This window comes from Centruroides sculpturatus, unplaced genomic scaffold (assembly GCF_000671375.1).
Source record: "Centruroides sculpturatus isolate CEXI.00-Female unplaced genomic scaffold, Cexi_2.0 scaffold491, whole genome shotgun sequence".
NCBI classification, from domain to species: Eukaryota; Metazoa; Arthropoda; class Arachnida; order Scorpiones; family Buthidae; genus Centruroides; species Centruroides sculpturatus.
The window spans coordinates 464,399-484,913 of record NW_019384702.1 but is presented as its reverse complement, the minus strand read 5'-3'; the positions used below and the strand labels follow the sequence as shown (position 1 = coordinate 484,913).

At 30.4% G+C, this 20,515-nt stretch overlaps 1 protein-coding gene across 1 annotated transcript in view; it reads right to left on the bottom strand.

Moving 5' to 3' along the window:
• The window catches only part of LOC111627594 (erythroid differentiation-related factor 1-like), a 34,862-nt gene extending 14,347 nt beyond the window's left edge, over window positions 1-20,515 (bottom strand). The window contains exons 1-11 of the mRNA XM_023371182.1: window positions 20,280-20,515; window positions 19,631-19,694; window positions 19,430-19,552; window positions 18,746-18,808; window positions 17,110-17,189; window positions 13,436-13,604; window positions 12,374-12,507; window positions 9,737-9,848; window positions 9,510-9,657; window positions 5,885-6,105; window positions 1,046-1,351 (exon numbers count right to left, since the gene is read on the bottom strand). Of these exons, the coding sequence (XP_023226950.1) occupies window positions 1,046-1,351; window positions 5,885-6,105; window positions 9,510-9,657; window positions 9,737-9,848; window positions 12,374-12,507; window positions 13,436-13,604; window positions 17,110-17,189; window positions 18,746-18,808; window positions 19,430-19,552; window positions 19,631-19,694; window positions 20,280-20,404 (1,545 nt within the window). The 5' untranslated portion in view covers window positions 20,405-20,515. The remainder of the gene's footprint in view (window positions 1-1,045; window positions 1,352-5,884; window positions 6,106-9,509; window positions 9,658-9,736; window positions 9,849-12,373; window positions 12,508-13,435; window positions 13,605-17,109; window positions 17,190-18,745; window positions 18,809-19,429; window positions 19,553-19,630; window positions 19,695-20,279) is intronic.

Genomic DNA, 20,515 nt, shown 5'->3' with positions numbered 1-20,515 from the left:
ATTTGTTGATCTAGTTATGCAAGTATATTCCTTCTCAAGTGCATGTATTTTACACTGCTATATATTACAATATTTACCATCTACCCATCTGCTTCACTTGACAAAACAATTTGGTCTTCATTATAAAATTTAAATAGTCAAAAATAGCATGTAAATATTACCCTAAAAAAGTATGTAAATTATATTAAAATTATGAATCCTGTAATTGTCATAAATTTTGATTATTAATATAAAATGCTTATGATTATTGTGTAAACAGCATATGAAAAATGATTAAACGTACATGGGGTATTCAAAAAGTTTCCAGAAAGTGGTTATTATTTTATAAAAGAATGCAGTATTTATAATTAAATGATGTAAGAATAAACTTGTTGAGCCTTGTTTTATTAGTATTCATGTCTGGCCTGCTAGAGTTTTTAAAATTCCAATTTAAGGCATTTTCTGGCAGTCAATAAATCAAGTGATTAAAAATTGAAGCACCGATTTCTACCAGAAGGGCTTGGAAGCTTTCCATCTTATGGAAAAATCATTTCAAATTTAAATGAAACATATGTTGAAAAATAAAGTGCTAAATTCAATTTTCTGTCTTTTTAGTTACATTTTCTTTTTGAATACCCAGTATTTGTATATTCAACATTAAACAAAATATAGTCTATATTTTTAAATTATCTACAAAATCAGAAGTTCTAAAAGAAAATCAGAAAGATTAAAACTTACATAATTCAAACTCCAACACATCCATGTTATAAATTTTAAACTGCTTTGCCAGGCACTAAACACACATCTTACCAGCAAGCTATTACGACAAACCCATTTCTGTAGTATTTTCAGACTGTGATGCTATAGTCTGAAAATACTACAGAAAATTTTTTCACCATAATAGCTTGCTGATTTTACATGTAATAAATAGTCTCCAATTTAAGTAAATAAGCAGTTTGAAATGCATAACACAAAGATTAAAATCAAGAATTTGATCTGACTATGTCATTTTTAACTAAAATTTACTGCATCATCAAAATAATAGCAAATAATAATTTACACTTACTTTTAGCACATGCGATAGCGCATCGCGACATCTGTCATTCCAATTTTTGCTTATCCTGAAGGAAGATTTTTCATTCTTTTTGTATTCTTCTCTTTTGAGCATATGTGGAACACACAGGGCCTGAACGTCAACTGACATGATGTTATCATTACTATCACTCTCCAAGTCATCTTCATCCTCCATACTGCCATCGCTGATGTCGTCACTACTTTCACTTTCTTCAAATGCAAAATTGTGAATTGTAGCTAAATCAATGTTGCTTGGAACGTATATATCAGAGAGGAGATAATGAATTGACGTAACTACCTATTATAAAAATTGATCAAGTAAAATCATATAACTAATTGACGGCATTAATTTTAGAATAATGCCAATCAAAGTGTCAAAAAAGAATTTTATTTCCAATAACTAAAACATAAAACAACATAAATGCAAAATAGAATAAATTATAATCATAACAACAAATAACTGAATTTTTATCTGTAATTATAAATTAACACTGGTCAAAATGTGGCTCACAAGCCATGAATGGTTCTCAAAAAATTAGCAATGTGGCTTATGCAGCATATCTGATCATCAAATATAACTATGATGTATAATCTATTATATTATGTTACATTACATTATTTTAATTGTGAAAATATTCTCAATAAGTATGTAAATATTTACAGCACATCAATACAAAGTATCATGACAAACCTGTCTTCAATGACTATACCCTCTTATTTTTATTTATTTAATAAAAGCACTTAACACCTTATATGCTGAGATATATTTATTGAAACACAAACATTTTCAGCCTAATGGAATAGGCCATCTTCAGGTGAACTGGCATTCGAACGTATTTCAAAATTGTATTAAATGGTATTTCGTTCGATCATTACAAACTCAAAATTAAAACGAAAAATAAATTAACCAATCAATATACAAAATAAGTATACTAAATAGATTGACGCCATATTAATATAAATAATGAATAAGGCAATATAAAAATAAAAACAAAAATAAAAATAAAAAACAAAATAAATAAACCTAAAGGATTAAATGCACAAAAGGACTAAATTCATAAAAATATATACATAAAAAACATTACATTATAAAGGGCAGATAGAAACTAAGAATTTGTGTGTTTAATACACACAAATTCTTAGTTCCTATCTGCAAAATATGGCGTCAATCTATTTAGTATACTTATTTTGTATATTGATTGGTTAATTTATTTTTCGTTTTAATTTTGAATTTATAGTGATCGAACGTTCCATTTAATACAATTTTGAAATACGTTCGAATGCCAGTTCACCTGAAGATGGCCTATTCCATTAGGCTGAAAATGTTTGTGTTTCAATAAATATATCTCAGCATATAAGGTATTAAGTGTTTTTATTAAAGGTTAAAAGAAGCTGAGTGGAGTTTCAATTTATTTATTTACTACTTTATCATTTTAATGACATGGTTATTATAAACTAGCAGACCCCGCCAAGCCTTGTTGTGGCTCAAAATGTATCTATTATAAATGTATAACACTTCCCCCGTGGGGGAAAATTTTTCGAAAAATTTTTTCTTAGTGTACATTCTCTTGACGTACCCTATTAAAACACAATCAAAAACGCAAAAACCCGCATCTAAAATAGTATAATAGAAGCCATGTTCTTCACAGTAAGCCTTAATCCTGTCCCTCTCTCCCGCGGGGGGAATATCAAAAAATCCCTTCTTTGTGTACATTCTGTTGACGTACTCTATTAAAACGCAATCAAAAACGNATCTAGTGGGATGGCTGAGGCAATTGAGGCATTATCCTATTGCTCTGGGGTCCCAGAATCATATTCCAGCAAGTCAACTTCTCAGGGATTTTTCATGGCAATCTGTCTCGGACATGCTGGATCCCACCCCCTACCATGGGCCTGGCTGAACTCACAATGGGTATGGGAAAAATTTCCTCAGTGCCCATAGGGTGGAGAGAGTAGTGAGAAAAGCTTTTTTAACATAATCTAGTTTTCAACATGACCATATTTCTCAGATTATTGTTTTTCAAATAATGGTTTGTAAAGTGGAAATACATTTTAAATGAAATTTTAACATACCTTTGGATGTTTCTTTTCGTCTAATAAAACCAAGCAATTTTTTAGCAGTTTATAAATAGTTTTTTGATTTTGAAATGCATCTACAGACTTCATCATGTTTCTGGCCACTTTGTATAACAACATAGCAACTGGCAAAGTAAATGGATTTTGTTCTTTATCATCTATCACTTCAGAACAAAGTGTAGTCAAATCATAAAGCTTCACTACATCATCATTCTTTCCTGGAAAAAAATTAAAATTAATTATTTTGATTAAATATTGAGTAAAATAATAAAAGTAATTAAATTGTTCCTTAATAACTTAAACCATAAAGACTGGTGCATTTACAACAAATGACTTCCAACAACTTAACACAGCGTTGAATATAACAATCCACAAAAACCCTTTTTTTACAAGTGTTATGTCCGTAGTACACTCCACAAATGCTTTCAACCTCCACCGAGGTCTGCTTCAGGTGGCGACTGACTGTGTTTCCTCCTGACCATCGTAATGATGTCGCCAGAGATGTAAATAATTGTGTATGTCGGGTTTCACCCCTCCGACAGTTCCTGTTCGAATTCCTTGAACAAATACCTCCATGCCTGCGCAATCATTTCACCATCTTTGAAGATGATGCAGGTGCCCCCACTATTAGCTTTATGAATCTCCCAGGTGTTGGATGTGATCAGTTTGGAACACTTGTCTGATTAGTCTGGTGTTCTGGAAGTCCGCTCTTATATCTGGGTCGGTAATGTTGGTCGATAAGGCGGTGGTGTGCCTGTTATTTTTAATATCTGCTTGATGTTCTCGTATCCGCTTTTGTGTCGAGCAGATGGTGGATCTAGCCAATGTAAACCAAGTCCCTATGAAATCTGTCGTCCCTGATGGGAATGGAGTATACACCTGGGGCCCTGCTGAGATCCATCGCGTCCTTGGCATTGCGCAGCAGGTCATATACAATGCCGGTTCTCATGTATGCAATCTTCATGCGGTTGCAGCAAGCAATCTCCCTGTATAGGGGGTCTAAATGTTGGACGACAACCACCAAACTGATAGGAACGTTAAGTGTGCGGTCATCCGGTTCAACCAACATTTAGACCCCCTACACAGGGAGATTGCCTGCTGCAAGTGCATGAAGATTGCATACATGAGAACCGGCACTGTATATGACCTGCTGCGCAATGCCAAGGACGCGATGGATCTCAGCAGGGCCCCAGGTGTATACTCCATTCCCATCAGGGACGACAGATTTCATANAGTACATGGCTATTCCGTAAAAATGAAAATAACGAGCAATTGTTTATTGTGATATCGTCACAATGCCAAGTTGCAATTTATGCTCTCCACCTCAAATAATATCTTGCCCCTAAACATACTTTTCCTGTTAGCAACAGTCATGCCAGTCATCTATCTTACTCCTTTCAGGGAAAAATTTTTGAATTTAAATAATGTGACTTCTGTATAGTATTTATCTTGTATACTAGTACTTTAAATAAAGTAATAGTATACAAGATAAATATTAAATTAAGATGTAGGACACAAAGGCATAATAATATGACTTCTGGTTTGCATTGGAAGTTTGTATAGTTAATCGGGGTCTCCTGCCCCTAAGTTTTCCACATCTGTAACTGTGAATTAAAATATTTCAGATTAATACATATTTCCAGTAATGAAACAGAACCAAGAGAAATCCTCATATAAAATATCTAGTGGGATGGNCTGCAAGTGCATGAAGATTGCATACATGAGAACCGGCACTGTATATGACCTGCTGCGCAATGCCAAGGACGCGATGGATCTCAGCAGGGCCCCAGGTGTATACTCCATTCCCATCAGGGACGACAGATTTCATAGGGACTTGGTTTACATTGGCTAGGTCCACCATCTGCTCGACACAAAAGCGGATACGAAAATGTCAAGCAGATGTTAAAAATTTGTTCAAGGAATTCGAACAGGAACAGTCAGAGGGGTGAAACCCGACACGCACAATTATTTACATCTCTGGTGACATCATTACGATGGTCAGGAGGAAACACAGTCAGTCACCACCTGAAGCAGACCTCGGTGGAGGTCGAAAGCATTTGTGGAGTGTACTACGGACATAACACTTGTAAAAAAAAAAAATTTCGTGGATTGTTATACTGGTGCATTTAACAGTAAATTTGTGTATATTAATCAGTCCAGTGTAAAACAAGACCTTATTGGTCTTGTTTTACACTGGACTGATAAACAGAAANGTAATGAAACAGAACCAAGAGAAATCCTCATATAAAATATCTAGTGGGATGGCTGAGGCAATTGAGGCATTATCCTATTGCTCTGGGGTCCCAGAATCATATTCCAGCAAGTCAACTTCTCAGGGATTTTTCATGGCAATCTGTCTCGGACATGCTGGATCCCACCCCCTACCATGGGCCTGGCTGAACTCACAATGGGTATGGGAAAAATTTCCTCAGTGCCCATAGGGTGGAGAGAGTAGTGAGAAAAGCTATGTGTTACTATTTGTTCAAAAGCTTGATATTGCATGCCAAATGGCTGCATTTATTGATAGAACCATAACCATCATTCAGTATGTTGGCATATTGNCCCTACCATGGGCCTGGCTGAACTCACAATGGGTATGGGAAAAATTTCCTCAGTGCCCATAGGGTGGAGAGAGTAGGGAAAAAAGCTTTTTTAACATAATCTAGTTTTCAACATGACCATATTTCTCAGATTATTGTTTTTCAAATAATGGTTTGTAAAGTGGAAATACATTTTAAATGAAATTTTAACATACCTTTGGATGTTTCTTTTCGTCTAATAAAACCAAGCAATTTTTTAGCAGTTTATAAATAGTTTTTTGATTTTGAAATGCATCTACAGACTTCATCATGTTTCTGGCCACTTTGTATAACAACATAGCAACTGGCAAAGTAAATGGATTTTGTTCTTTATCATCTATCACTTCAGAACAAAGTGTAGTCAAATCATAAAGCTTCACTACATCATCATTCTTTCCTGGAAAAAAATTAAAATTAATTATTTTGATTAAATATTGAGTAAAATAATAAAAGTAATTAAATTGTTCCTTAATAACTTAAACCATAAAGACTGGTGCATTTACAACAAACGACTTCCAACAACTTAAGACAGCGTTGAATATAACAATCCACAAAAACCCTTTTTTTACAAGTGTTATGTCTGTAGTACACTCCACAAAGATGTCACCAGAGATGTAAATAATTGTGCATGTTGGGTTTCACCCCTCCGACTGTTCCTGTTCGAATTCCTCGAACAAATACCGCCATGCCTGCGCGATCATTTCACCATCTTTGAAGTTGATGCAGGTGCCCCCACTATTAGCTTTATGAATCTTCCAGGCCTCCAGGTGTCGGATGTGATCAGTTCGGAACGCTTGTCTGATTAGTCTGGTGTTCTGGAAGTCAGCCCTTATAACCGGGTCGGTAACGTAGGTCGATAAGGCGGTGGTGTGCCTGTTATTTTTAATATCTGCTTGGCATTCTCGTATCCACTTTTGTGTCGAGCGGATTGTGGATCTAGCCAATGTAAACCAAGTCCCTATGAAATCTGTCGTCCCTGATGGGAATGGAGTATACACTTGGGGCCCTGCTGAGATCCATTGCATCCTTGGCATTGCACAGCAGGTCGTACACAGTGCCGATTCTCATGTACACAATCTTCATGCAGTTGCAGCAAGCAATCTCCCTGTATAGGGGGTCTAAATGTTGGATGACAACCACCAAATTGATAGGAACATTAAGTGTGCGGTCATCCGGTTCAACCAAGTAAAACAAGACCTTATTGATCTTGTTTTACATATTCCATTTTCCAACTGTTTAAAGGTGAATTTCTGTTTATCAGTCCAGTGTAAACTGGACAGATAAACAGAAATTCACCTTTTAACAGTTGGAAATTGGAAAATCTCAGATGCACAGGGACAATTCTGATTATGAATAATAATAAGGAAAAAACATAAAATGAGTTTGAAATATTTTACTCAATGTTTTCCTGTTAATTGTAAAATTTATATAGTTATATTTGTGTCTAGGAATGATCAGGGATTTTTTACCTAAACAAATTTACACAGAATTTTATTTCTGCAATACCTGTTGGCATGCAATCTCTGCAATAAACAAGACCATACTATAAATACTTTTAATATATTGTAAGCTTTTAATTTATTTTATTTATATTCATATAACCTGATCTGAGTTATCAGATATCTCTATATATTAATTCTTTCCAAAAGTAACTTGTGTTTTAGGTATTTGGCATACTTTCAGTATCACAATTTCAGTTGAAAGTAAATTTGGAGAATAACCAAAACTGAATTATAAATGCTAAATGAGAAATTTAATACTAAGCTTAAATCAGCATTGATTGGAGTTAAATATAGAGTATCATATAATAATAGTGAAGAAGTTAAAGAGAATAAGAATATTGTGATATTGGAGTGTGACAATGAAGAAAATGATAAATATGAGGATTCTTGGTGAAAAATGATGTAATTTTGATTAATAAATAAGTTTCAAAACTTAAGCTTAGACTTATTTTTGTCATCAATACTGAAGTTACTTAGTTTCCATAATTAAGCGCAGAAATACCTGGTACTGATTTATCAATATCTCATAATGTTTAATGTTAATGTTTCAGGATCTTATATTCTATAGTTGCTGATCCAAATCATAATCAAATGACTTTTGGAAGAATCTCAATAATATTGCAAATATGAGTAGAGTATTTAGGAGCCAAAAATAAATTGGCAAACATAATTTCCTATGTTTAACAGTTTTCAACCTTTTAAAGAATGAAGATCTAATGAATAGGATTCATTTTCTAGATGTAGAAGCAACCACATGAATTCTTTTGACATTAAAAAAATCCTTTTTTTTTTTATTTTAATAACTTCCAAAGGAAACTTTGATTTTAAAATATATTCTCTAAAAGTGTCCTTTGAATTTAAAAAGTATTCTAATTTATGTAATTTAATGTAGAAAGATCTCCTGAAGAAAATCTACTTGCAGTTTTATAACAAAAGTACTTGAATTAGTTAAGAATTTGTATGTGTGTTCAGTCTAATAATTCTATTTCTTTGTACAAAAAATTAACACCACAAAGCAGCTTCTTTTTATACTGAAATGCATGTAAACCTTAATTTTGACCATCTAATTCAAAATCTGTAAATGTCAATACTCTCAAATATTTTGTTATAGTATAATAATATACAAAAATATAACTATCCATCAACAATGAAATAATCATCCATAATTATTCTGCTAAATTATCCAGCAATATTCATAGTGTGTATAGAAAACAAATATGTATATAAAGAAAATAATGACTATATTCTAATTTATATCAAGATTATATTGTAATTAAGCTGTTCAAAGTTGTAATTATTACACATTTCCTTCAATGTGTTTATCTATTTACATGTCTACTCTTTCTTCTCTAAAAAAGTTTTAATAAATATAAAATTATACATATGAATATATCCTACAAAATCAGAAAATTTTAAAAATTAATCAGAAATAATTAAGTAAAATACTCCTAATTTTCAAACAAAAAGTAGAAAACATTAAAAATATTTCACTTAAGGATAATTTAGTCTTACATTTATAGTTAAACTCATAAATCTAGAGTATTACTTTAAGAAATCAACAAGGTTAATTAATTAAAAACCAAAATTTGTTTCTATTGTCAGTGTGTTTAAATCATATAAAGTGTTTTAAAATACTTATGGAAAATAAATCGATTATCTTTTTGAAACTTGCTTTATATTTATAAATTAACTTAAATAAAAAATGTTTATTAATTTTACATTATTAAATATAACTAGCAGACCCCGCCACGCCTTGTTGTGGTTCAAAATGCATCTATTATAAATGTGTTATAACACTTCCCTCGTGGGGGGGGAATTTTTCGAAAAATTTCTTCTTAGTGTACATTCTGTTGACGTACCCTATTAAAACGCAATCAAAAACGCAAAAACCCGCATCTAAAATAGTATAATAGAAGCCAAGTTTTTCACAGTAAGCCTTAATCCTGTCCCTCTCCCCCGCGGGGGGAATATCGAAAAATCCCTTCTTAGTGTACATTCTGTTGACGTACCCTATTAAAATGCAATCAAAAATGCAAAAAACCGCATCTAAAATAGTATAAATAGAAGCAGAGTTCTTTACGGTAAGCCTTCCCCGTAAGGCTTACCGTAAAGAACTGTCCATCCCCCATGTTTAACGGAATAATATACAGCCTATGTCCACCCTGAAGTTCCACTCTAAATATTGGTGAAAAAATTTTTGAAATCGGATGAGTAGTTTTGGAGATTACCTGCTGCATCCAAACTTACATACATACAAACATTACCTCTTTATAATATTAGTATAGATTAAAACACTAACCTTTAAAAAGCCAATATGTGTGTCCACTTTTTGTAGCATTTGACTTCAAAAACGAAAGAATATTTTGAGCAATATCTTTAACGACATTTGGTGAAAACTGCGAATTTTTGATGTATGGAATATCCCTGGTTTTGATAAATTCGTATTTCTGAAAACATTATTACAAGTTTTTAATATCAACAATAACTGTTTTTATTATTCTTTGAAATATTTTTCATTACAATTACCTGTACAATGCCATTAAGATGATAGCACATCACAACTTCTGGAACATTACACATCAAATTGTCTAGCCAATAATCCAGTCCTGTTAACACATTAATTGGTTTTTTCATATCCCTGCAAATACATAAATGTAGTCTTAGTTTCATATTTAATCCATTTTTTTAATAATGGTTTTAAAACTTAATAAATATTTATATCATTAGGCAATTTTACATAAGTCAGTTTTGTTATTTCATAATTATGAACAGTTTCCAGACTTTGAAAATATAGTAGTTGGACAATTTTTGTGCAACTTTGGTCAGTAGAGTAAATTCTGTACCAAGGCAAACAAAGGTGTCTATACTGGAAAGTGGTGCCACACGAGTTATCAGTAGTAACATTTGAGCATATATGCACTTTTCTTGTACATTATGCATTGGAACTTTTTCCTGAATGCAATAGAGAATAAGAGATAAAAAGTGGATCTAGTGTAATGATGTTGCAGGAAAAAAACAGTGGTTAGATCAGAAAAAGCAATCAAAATCAATAACCAAGATTACAAAAATTTCTATCATTTGTTTAGTGGGATAAATCTGGTTTCATTCATTTGTATTACTATATCCTAATTAAACTATAATTGCAAATGTTTATTGTAAGCAACTAACAAACTTACTACAAATTATGATGAATTGAATCATGAGAATAATCTAGGCATTCTGCAATTTCATCTATTATTGAGAATAGTTCCATCTTGATAAGAGTAGAAAGAGCATCATTATCAAAATCAACGGAGCGTGTTTTTTGTCTTACAATGTCAATCCTTATATCTTTCAAACCATTTTTGTGTAGTGCTTAAACTAACAACATTTTGATTATGTACAGTATTTAATTTATTTCCAGTATTTGTACATTTTTTTCACTTAAAGCATAAAGAGTTCTTTTGTCTTCATTATTACTATCGACTTTAATTGCAGATGTTAAAAAAAATTAGAAAAACCAAGCAATTATTTATTGTAAAATCACCATAATGCCCAGCTGCAATTTTTAATCATTATTTAATTTTTGAAAAATCACATGACTTCCAATCCAGACTGGAAGTTCATATACAGTTAATTGGGGCCTCCAGCTCCTAAGCATCACACACAAGAGTTAGATGAAAATCGAAGTCTCAATTTTCATCTATCTCTGCTCTCAATATTAATGAAGGACACCCAATACAGCTTGAACAATACACAATACAGCAAGCCTCAAGCAAAATATCACATAAAAAGAAAGTAAAAAATACACTGATGACAAATGACGGAAACAGTGAAATATATAGGTCTGCAATTTGAAAACTGCAGTCCAACAAATTAACAACCAAATTATGTTAAAAACACTATATTATGAAGATCTTACCTCTTAAATGCAATTAAACTTATTGAGACTAGTATATTTTCAATATCAGTAATCAAAAATACACATGAACTTATGAACTAACCTATGGTTCACTGTATCACATATTCAAATGATTAGAGAACCAGAATTCAAAATTTGTGAAATTTTTATTAAAACAATCCAAAAATTAATTTTTTAGGAGACAAAAACACCCTTGCCCCCAAATCCAAACTAGTTAATGCTTTATTAACCTGAGTATAATTTATTTGCCATCAACAGCGATAAAAATTTTCCAGATATTGAATCTATTCAAACCCAATGCCTCTCCCAAATTACAGTCTTCATCATTTTATTTTCAAGTATAACTGTAACTAGCAAACAATGCATGATTGGCAAGCAGTTAATAAATAAATATATAATGTAGATGTTAATTTAATTTGCACATTTTCTTTTCATAAGTCTGTCTTCGGATCTCCCTCAAGATAGCTATCAAGATACAAAAAGAAATCAAAAAGTAACACAGGAATATTTTGTGATAATTTAATAGCTAAGCATAAAGAAATTACTTCTTAGGGTATAGAAATATTCTTCAGTCCTGCCATCTAAGAACTTAGCATCACTCAGTCTGCAAAGAAAGTCCTAATGACATCTATGGCATTCTCTTGGGACTTTCTCTAACTGGGACCACTAAGAATGCCACAAATCTATACTAACATTTTAACAAAGTTGCATTATTTCCTTATGATAAACACTGAACAGAGATGTTAAAAATGTCAGATTACTCATGACAATGCTCATCCCCCATGTTGTGGCTGATATTCTTGTCAAAATTGTACAACTTGGCTAGGAGATGGTCCAGCATCCATTCTACAGTCTGAACCTGGTCCTTTGGACTTTTGTCTGTTCTATCCTATGAACAGATTTCTGGATGTGCAACACTCTAAATCAGATGACAAAGTGAAATTGGTCATGTGCAGCTGGCTATATGCCCAAAACAGCAGCTGTATGAACGACGTACAGTACACTAAAATTGGTGCCAAAATGGGAAAGTGTCTAGCTGTTAAATTATTTTTAAAAAAATTCAATTGTGTGTTACATTTTGTTCTCTCATCATATTAAATAACAGATACCTTATCATAAAGTGAAAAGATAGTATCTCTCTCATCTCAAAATACGTAGTAATATAGAAAACTTTATATATAATTTTTTATTTCAATCTGTAAGATTTGATGTATACATATTAAATTCACTTAAAAAAATATGAACTGTATAAATTTATTTACCTTAATTTTAAACTAACTGCAGGATGTGTTCCACCTCCAAATATAGGCATATCCGATCCAATCAGCATACGTATATCTTCAAACGTCCATAAAACATTTCTTAAAAACTCCTGACCACTATCTTGAACCTCATCCTATTTAAATATTATTAAATTATGTGATAAACATTTAAATTTTAATATTTAAATTGATTAATCTTAATCCAATATTTATTCAAAATTTATTAAAACAAAATCATTATATAAATACTAGTGATAAAATTATATACAAGTGTATAAAACTGATAATAATTAATTCTATAATAAAATTATTATTTTTATCAATAAAAGGAGAAATTTCTGAAAGGAATATATAAGTTAGTGAATGTATATAGTTTGCTCCTGTATACGTTCACTAGACAAGTGTTTCTCAACCTGTAACAAATCATTGCCCCCTTCACTTCAAAATTCCGATGCCGAGGGCCAAGGCTAACACCAAATTCGTACTTCATTGAATAGACTAGTGACTAGTATAATGTTATTTGTTTAATTATTGTACGATATAACAAATAAAATATCTAATTATTCTTAATATAATGTTTTACTATATCGCCCAGAAAATTATTTTTTGTTCTTCAAAATATAAATTGTTACTAATCACCCCCTCAATGTGGAAAAATGCCTACATGGGGGCGATATCACCCCCGTTGAGAAACACTGCACTAGACAGTTTAGGACAGAACACTACTGTTAAGAGATTTTCAAGCCTTTTTACATTTGGAGGAAAATGATATCCTGATAATAAGATCAAAATTTCCAAATTTTCTGTAAATATTCCCTTTAAGCACAATTAAGAACAATTTTCAAATATTTATGAAGTGTTTTTACCCATGAATATTCATCACGGAGTTGAATTATTATAATGAAATAGAAAAACTTTCTTTTACAAAATAATGTATCTTCTACATTTATTATCATCCTTATAAAACTGACACCATCCACTGCTATAAAAAATGCCTTTGAATTTTTTCATAATTCATTCCATAAACACACAAAAAATTTAATATATTTTAGTATGTCTTACCTCAACTTCTTTTATTGGATCAGGAATATTTACAGTATAATCAGTAAAGGGAGCAATTGGGCTAGTCGTCTCTCTTGATGATTTCAAGTTACTCGGTTTGGCTGTATCTTCGGAAGATTTTTCCGGTTTTGTCGATTCACTTTCTTCTTCAGAAGAACCTTCGGCAATACTATTTAAAAATTAAACTATTAATATGAACCTTAATGTATCTTACAATATATAGTATATGTTATGTTTGCAAACATATATTTTAAAAATTTTAATGTTTTTCATGCAGAACCATAAATAAAATTTTTTGACACTTCTGGTATACAGTGAAATGCAGTTTGCTTTAAAAAAGCAGAAAATCAATATAAGAAAATTATATTTTTTCCAGTTATTACTAAATAAATTGACAATTTCAGAATCAATACCAAATTTTTTAAAAAGCCATGATCCAATTGCAATATTGGAATTATAAAATTAAGAAATACTTAATGTTTTTGAGCATGAAAGTCACACCATTTTCAGAAACTGATCAATAAAACAATTAAATTGTTTAAAAGTACTGAAAATTCTTAAAGAACAAAGAACAAATAAATACGATTACATTCTATTGATATTTTCATAATAATGTACTGATATCAACATCAACCTCTAATAGAAATGGCAATCCATTAGAATAGGGACAATTAGCAATTAGTAGTCATTTCTGGAATCTTAACCAGGCTGTAAAAATGCACAGTAGCAGGGACCAGTCTATTTACTTAGTGAAAGGAATGACTGTCTGATGAATGTTTGACAGGGTTATTCTGCATTACCAAAAAGGGTTTTTAAATTTTTTAAAACTTTCAGAGCCCCAACTGAGTACTGTGCATCACCTAGCCAAAATATATGAAATATGTAATTGGGTTTAAAGGAAACTTAAACTCAGTATATCAAATACATTCTGAGGCCCCTTAATATTAACACTAATCTCATATAAGAATGTATAATTTAAATAAGCTCACAACTACCATTTAAGCATTTTCGCTGAGACATGGAAAGGATGCTTAATCATTTGGCAAAACCATCTTCTCAAGAGAATGACAAGCAAAGCTATCGATCGATTAATCCATTCAGAAAATATCTAGATCACATTTCCCTCATAATTTTTGAGTATGCTAGTATATTTATAAGCTATAATGATATACAAACATATGTATATTTTTATTATGTACTTTTATCAATTAAATTTTCCAATTGATCTATTTCAAACTTTATCGTGAGGAGTAATTTAAAACTATTAATAATTATGAATAAGGACATTCACAAAATGCTTGTGTGTATTAAAAAACTGCTTTTATAATGTCCAAATTATGCTTTAAAATGCTTTTTTCTAGCAAGAATAAACAAATTTTCTAAATACTTAAAAATGATACTTTTTTTAATCACATATTAATTGAAAGGTATAGTAAAGCAGTAGAATCAGTAGTAATTTTAACTGCTTGGTAAAGAAAAGTATTTTTTAGTCAGGCTGACTTTTGTTTCATATGCTTCACCAAAGAGACATGTCATTGAACAGTAGATTTTTTTCTCATAAGATACCATTTGAAGGCAATAACTGCAGTATAAACATCCTGGCTCTACATAAAAGCCTTCATTTGGAAAGTCATGCAATTGCATTTTTGCAGAAACACTTATATTTAGCATCACATTTATCTGATTTCCAATCTCTAATCAGTCATAAGTACTGTGAATCACAAAAACTAAACCTATCAATAACTCTACCTGCTTACACTTTAATCTCATCATCAACCAATTATTAAATTCACTTCTTTTTATCTTGTAAAATGTATGTCAAATATGTAGTATAATATTCATTTTCTATGATAAATAATTTTTTTGTTGTTTATTGTAAATAAATTATATAAATTTTAATACATAAATGAAAAAAGTAAGACAATTGGCAACTATGTCACTAAGCAGCACCACACCTGTTTATGGGTTTCATACTTGGTTCAGTATAAAAATGCTTTAGAATGCCATTTGACCTATAAATATGCTGTTGAATGCTTTAAATGCTTTCATATTACCCAAACTCTTTTTAATGCTTGGTCCAACTACTGAAATGTCTTCTAAAAGTATCTACATATCAGCAAATAATGTTTTATGAGCCCTTTCACAAGTTATTAACCAAAAATGCTTTTAATGCTTATAATGCTTTTGATTGTCTTTAATTATGAGGAATCTAATTTGTGAAAAGTTTTATAAAAGTTGTTATTTAACAAATTTGATTTAGCTAAATAAAGAACCCAATTTCCTTAGGTCTAACTTCCTTTGTGTAAACTCTTCCATTTGTTACGATAATTGTCCCAGACAATAACAAGCTAAGCCATCTATTTTCTATTTTACACAAAAACAGAAAACACATCTAAACTATATGATTGGCCTAAAAAAAAGGACAAAACTTGGCCTTGATTGGTTAACTCTCAAGAGAGAGAATCACAAGGTTAGAGAGTAAGAATGAAGAAAAAGACAGTGCAGTGACTCAAGAGATCAGAGGAACAATCTTTGATGCCATTCAATATCCCAAAACCACTTTAAGCTCTCCAAATAACTGAAAAATCCAACATTGAAGTCCAAGTAGGATCAACTATCTTCAACAACTGTCCACAACAGAATCATTGACCACTCACTAATCAATAAAAATAAAAACCATTCAACTATCCAGCAAGAAATGTGAAATCCAGCAGAATTTCACATTTCGAATTAGAGAAATAACTGAAGATGAATGCTTAATGCGTTTGAAAACGTTTTTAAATTATTAAAGAATTTGCTGGATAGTTGAATGGTTTTTATTTTTATTGATTTTATTCTCCAGTAAGAAAGTATACTATCATTGACTACGATCAAAGTTTCAAACATTCAAGGTCAACCTTAATATAGATGGAATTAAGCGGGATGGGGTGATGCACTCTCTCTCTCTCTCTCATTTGTTGATATTATATTATACATTTTCCCTCAAGTCTTGAACAAAATCAACTTTTTTTTTAATTGAAAATTAGCATTTGTTACTATTGATGAGAGTATCGCAGCACTCTCCTAGGGACATTCCAGGTGGCGCTTAGATCTTTCTATATATAAGATGATCCTGTTCTATGTAGACTCTCTTCTTGTTCTTTTGTACAGTACATCTACTGTATATAGTGCATATTAAACTTTATTCCAACCAAACAATTCCTTTTACTCTAGCTCATTATCACACTCTGCACCAACTACAACAGTTACTCTCCATCATAAATCTATAAAACACTTGTTTTTTTCTGAACCAATGTCGAGAAAACTGTGGTTTGCCCAGGTCAACCTATTGGATCAGTAGGAAATTCAACCATACATAATTAAATAGAATCAAATAAAAATTAAATTAAAATTTCTAAGTTTATGTCTGTGCCGATGATTACGAAAATGGTCTGCTGTATATATTTTTGTCTGGAGATATTCTGACTTTTGAGTTTGATTTTCTAAAATATTTTTTATCATCACAAAAAGAAAACACAAATATTTACTCCTGCAAAATAGTTTATTTTTAATACCATTGTAAAATTTTTTAAATAGTTTATGAAGTAAATTCAATGTTTTTCTAGTTTTAACTTAGACCAATTTCATAACCAGTAAATATAATATTTATAAAATATTCTATAAGAAATACTCACCTATAATATAGGAATTTTGAAAACATATTCTTATTTTGCAAATAATCTCTACTTTTATTTTTACGAAGCATACATTTTTCCTATAAAAATATTATACAATTACTTTTAAAGTATGCAAATGTAATCAATCATATTTATCTATTATTGAAAGGAAAAAATAATTTAAAATTCAAAAATATAAAACGCTTTTATCTTTTTTAAATTCATTAGTTTAAAACTGCCATTTTATAGACTTTACCAAACTTTGAAAGGTTGTATAGATTTTTATGGACTTTAGTTTTTGCTGCTGATTGTACGCGCAAAACTAATTATTTTAATCTGAATTTTTGAATAGTATCACAAACTTGAATATGACGCATTGAATTTCATTTCATTTTATTAAAAATTTATTAACTATTTCTGATTTAATATGAACTAAACTGCAATAAATTTCTGTAATACAATACTGGAACAAGCTTTATAGTACATAAGAAAAAAAAATTAATGGAAAAATTTTTAAAAAGTTTGAATTTATGTTGATAGTAATGAATTGCGATTGTAATGACATTTAATTGATTACCTTTATAAGTTAAACAGAAAAATGGTGATTCAATGATTTTATTTCATATAAAATAATTCATTTGATATATAAAATTTAATTTTCTAACACAATAATATCTTATACAAGATGTTGTACATGAATTTCATATATATTATTTTGTGATGAACTAATTTATAAGCAAAGTTTATGTAAGTATTTATGTACAAATTATATTAAAAAAATTATAAATAAATATTGAGTAACTATTATATTAGAAATTAATGAATTAACTTCTAATGTAATGTTCATTCATTTATGTGAAGATTTCATTTATATCAAATTAAAATTATTTAAATAATTTTAGATTTAATATCAATTCTATTTTTTTTAACTTAATGACATCTAAAACAATTCAATTTTGTTTTTTTTGCAATAAGAAAATTGTCATTATCCATTTAGTATAAAATAACAGAAAAATATTTTAAGGTGATTATAAATGCTGAGTCTATGTATCGTTCTTTTTTTTAAGAAAATGCAACACGACTGCATTCTATGTGAATGCAGACATTTAAAAGTCTAAAAAATATATGCAGCTATTAAAAAAAAATCTGTTTATTTTTTAAGTTATGGCAACACAACACTTGGGTGATCTGCCTAGGGGGAATGCCTTCCAAGAGATCTTTTAAGAGAAACTGGCCCCTATTTAAGTGTTACAACTTGGAGAAAACCCGGAAAACTCCACATGGCCAGCCCGTCCAAGTGAGGCGCAAACCCACAACCAAACTCCCAGTGTTCAGTGTATGAAGACAAGTGGTGAGCCTAAAAAAATCTGAAAAATACCTATAAAAGTACATCATATATACAAGGCAATTAAAAAAAAACCACTTGTGAAAATTATTGCAAAGAGTTTGACACTACTGTGAATCTAACTTTGAGAACTGTGAGTCAATCACATTTGTTGTACCATTCAGTGTCATCAAATTCCTCACACTATTTCTCAAGAATTCTATTTTTGTTTGATTACCTTGTGTAATTAATAATGTATAATTAAAATATATACTTTATGTACAGTATACATTAAGATAATCTATATAAATTGTTTTATTAAAGTTTTACCTCTTCTTCCAATGTTTGGAGAATATGCTCCTTAAAAAATTTTTTCAACCATTCCCATTGTTTCTGAAAAATTTTTAATTCAGAATTAATATAATACATATATATTTATACTTATAAATAAAATAAGTACAGTAGATGCTTCATTTACAACTTAGTTATTGGAAGCAAGTTAGGTCAACCATAATAAATTGAAATGTGACTTTCCATAGATTCAGTGTAATAAATTGAGGTTCTCTATCAAACCAATTTCATATTTTAAGACATGATGATGCCAATTATAAATTATTATGCTTACAATCACTTAATAAAATTGTTTTTTTTTATATAGGTTTCAATAATTTCAAAGCCCTTTACAATTTTTTAAAGTATAATTATAAGGCATAAATGATATAATTTAAGCTCAAAAAATCAGTTAAATAAATTTGTTTTAAAATTGACTTTTTGAAAATGTCTATAAAATTTTGCTTCACATAATTTAAAACTCTAACTTCTTTTCTTTATCTATTTCTAGAAAAATAACTTGATTGTATAACTTTAGATCTTTCAAAATTTATTATTATAGATTTCTAAACAATTTTATTTTGAAAATTTAGTAACTTTTCTAGAAAGTAACATTATCACGTCATACAAAGAGCACAAATGTAAGATTTCTAATTAATTCTATAAAGCAATAAAAATTTATACCTGAGCTCTGAGTAGATGACTATGAACATCGAATTCATCTAATAATAATGTTTTACCAATGCAATGAACCATCATGCTGATATGTGACTTACTATATGGAATCTTCAATAATTTTTTGATATTCTGTAAAGTTTTAAAAATATTTAACTAAATATTCTAAGATCAAATTAATTAATTTATGACTGTATCAAAATTTCATACCTCTGAATCTGATATAACATCTACTTCTCCTACACAGTCTGGAAAATTATGCGCTAGATGAAAACTAAAAATACAAATTTAAAAATTATTGCAACAGCCGCATTCAGTTTCAAAATTTTTATTCTTGTGTAAACTGTTTCTGGATTTTTATACAGTAATACCCCAAATTTATGCGATAGGTGGGACCGAGTGATAACCACGTAAGTCGAATTCGCGTAAGTCGGGGTATAATTTTGTAATTTGTGTAAAATCCATATCAGACATATGTAAGCTAATAAATGTTCTCATTAATCTTATCTCGTCTTTTGATTCTTTCCTGGTTACAAGAAATTACCACATAGAGTCTCTCAAGTCTCTGTAAATATAACAAACACAGAAATAAATAACATAAAAAAAATTGTAGCTATGTGTCGATTCCGCGCGACACGTCCAAATATATAAGCTAAACAATAGTATGAGGGGAGTGAGTAATCAAGAGTTGCGTGACGCTCAAACAAAAGATGAATTGACGAGATTCGAAAATTGCGTAACTTCGGGTTTGCATAAGTCGGGGTAGCGTAAGTCGAGGTATTACTGTACTTTAAATATTGGTTTGCATATCTTATCTCAGATTTAAAAAATATATTATACTACGTTATTTCTGTTTTACCTGGAAAATGTTGTAGAATGGCTTCTTGGGTAAGCCCAACGTCCCCATCGTCCCTTCCATTTAGCCTGGCTTCTAAGCCAATTTGATGGTGGTTGATTCAGATCAGTATTGCTGCTCAATTCCATATAACGAGCGGGTGAATCTACAGCTGAGCATTTTACTACTGCCGTTGATTTCACATCTACACATATTTCTGATATGTCCTCGGAATGTGTAGTGATGCTTTCCTATAATAT